Here is a 2,382-nt window from a genome sequence, read left to right as displayed (position 1 = left end):
CATGAACCTGTTCAAGCTGCCAAGTTTGCATCAGAGGCTGGCATCATTATTCGGGAAACCATGCCTATCCTAACTCGTTGGAAAGATTACAAGGACGACCAGAAATACTACAACAGCTTTGTGTCACAGCTAAATGTAAGTGCATTACTGATTCTATGGTTCACTTGTATACTGCTTAACCTGAATTGACTAACTATGGAATTGTCATATGCATAGGGGCGCTTGTCCGTTAACACTGAGGACAAGGCAACAAAGGAAGCTTGCACCGATATGCTACGCTCTGCGGTAAAAAACCAGCGTTATCGGCTCAAGCAGAAATACTTCAATGGTGTACCTGCAAATGAGATTAGCACAACTTCTCCTGTATCTTACATGACTGATGAACAGTGGAAGGCATTAGTTGCAAAGTGGTCTGATCCAAAGAACATGGTATGGGTATCTTGTCATATATTGTTCTTTCACTATACGTTTGCAAAGGATCTTCGCATATTGAACCTATGATCTAATCTGACATGTTCATTCTCTTGTAGGAAATAAGTGCAAAGAACAAGCAGAACCGCAGTCAAGTCAAGTTTCATCAGGCTACGGGTTCTCGCTGCTATGTGGCACACTTACATGCATATGTAAGTAACTATTACCTTGTACTACTACCTGCACTTGTGCACTCAACTTCTATTGCATTTGATCTGAGCAAACTTCGCTGTGATTGTTTATCCACGAAACAGAAGCAGAAGAGAAACCGAGAAGAACCCAGCTTAGACCAGACTGAAGAACTAGATGCGGTGGACGCCTTCAAGACCTGTCATACCAGCTCCAAACGTGGCCTGAGTGAACCGGCAAGAGAAGCACTTGTAAGTTCATTTGTTTTCTTTATTTAGTGTAATTTTTATGAGATCATATGAGGGAGGCTGGCTGTGGGTCGATGGAACGAAGGGGAGTGAGATCGATGAGTGAGATCGCTTGTCCCATCCCAGGGGAGTTCAGATCATAGTCTATTTTGTCTGCCATCAAATTTCTGAAATGAAAGTAAATATCATAGTCTATTTTTTGTAGGACCCGTGCACTAGAAATGTATAGGTTTTAGAGTCTTTGTTAAGCAAATCTGCTATAATTTGTAACTGTTTTCACATTATTTTTCATAGTCTATTTATAGAGTATTTCAAATGAATAGCTTTTAATTTGCCATCAAATGTATAGCTTTTAAGCAAATCTGCTATAATTTGTAACTGCTATAATCTGCTATAATTTGCCAACAAATGTATAGCTTTTAGAGTCTGTCAGTCTATTTTTCATAGTCTTTGTTAATGCCTTGTAGGACCCGTGCACTAGAAATGAAAGTCACTGTTTTCACATTATTGTCAGCATCTTGCTGTTGCTCATTAGCAATAACATGTAACTGTTTCTGTCCATGATATTTCAGTCTCATATGGAGGCTTTGAGGGCTGAACCTGTTGCTGAAGGTGAGATGCCAGCATCCAGTGTGCACCTTGTGTCGAAGGTGCTGTCCCAGAGCAGCTCACACCAATTCCTGAAAAGCGTTGGCATCAAAACATCGGCAACCTCCAAGGCTTCATCATCAAATCATAGTGAGCTTCGGGAACAACTTGCAGCTGAAGCGACGGCTGCTGTTCAAGGTGAACTCGACCAGCTCAGGAAGAAATGTGAAGAAGCTGAGGAACAGCAGGCGAGGACACAAAGGGAGTTGGAGGAGTACAAGAAGATAACAGAGAAGAACAGCAAGGAGATGGAGGAGACCAATGTGCTCATCAAGAAGCTCTTGTCCTTGCATGGTAACTCTTCTTCGACATGAGGGCTGCTAGTCAGAGCTGCTGTTTTTGGCCTGTTCTTTGACATGAGGGTACCCAAAAACTCTAGTTGCTCGTGGGTGTCAACTTTTGATTATATGTTGTTATGTTTGTGCAAACTCAACTGAAATGTGAACTCAAGTGGTGATGCTATGAACTGAGTTTAGTGTTGTCCACTTAGTTTGTATGCGCACTGGAATACTAGTTGTATTCATCTATGGAAAATGGAATTGTGTGCTCATTCCTCTGTTCTAGTATATTTTGCAATTTCCAATAAAATTATTCTCTGCACATCTGTGACCAAACTGGTGGCATATAATAAAACATATGCCACGTCAGCTGCCACTGTACTAGCCACGTCAGCGTTACGTCAGCGCTGACGTCAGCTGCCACGTCACTAGCCACGTCAGCGCTGACGTCATACGCATCAGCACCTTCCAAACGGCTGGTAATGACCAAACCACGGCTCTATCTGTGACGATACCGTACCGTCACAGCAACCAAACGGCGTTAACAACGCCGTCAGTTTGCTCGGGCAGACGACGAATTATGACGGAAAAGTGTCTTCCTCTATGAC

The 2,382-nt window shown here is 42.6% G+C and overlaps 1 protein-coding gene across 1 annotated transcript; it reads left to right on the top strand.

The window, feature by feature from the left end:
* The first annotated feature begins 806 nt into the window (after positions 1–806).
* Positions 807–2,020, top strand: LOC118476010 (uncharacterized). The gene is made up of 2 exons (XM_035964022.1): positions 807–851; positions 1,421–2,020. The coding sequence occupies exon 2, from the start codon at positions 1,427–1,429 to the stop codon at positions 1,808–1,810; it is 384 nt and encodes a 127-aa protein (XP_035819915.1). The 5' UTR covers positions 807–851; positions 1,421–1,426; the 3' UTR covers positions 1,811–2,020.
* The last annotated feature ends 362 nt before the right edge of the window (positions 2,021–2,382 follow it).

Source organism: Zea mays, chromosome 1, assembly GCF_902167145.1.
Source record: "Zea mays cultivar B73 chromosome 1, Zm-B73-REFERENCE-NAM-5.0, whole genome shotgun sequence".
Lineage (NCBI taxonomy): Eukaryota > Viridiplantae > Streptophyta > Magnoliopsida > Poales > Poaceae > Zea > Zea mays.
Note: the sequence above shows the minus strand (reverse complement) of the source record. Positions and strands in the feature narration are given on the sequence as shown.

Bases quoted from the DNA above. Each gene is read 5' to 3' on its own strand.
- LOC118476010 (XM_035964022.1), top strand. From the start codon at position 1,427: ATGGAGGCTTTGAGGGCTGAACCTGTTGCTGAAGGTGAGATGCCAGCA.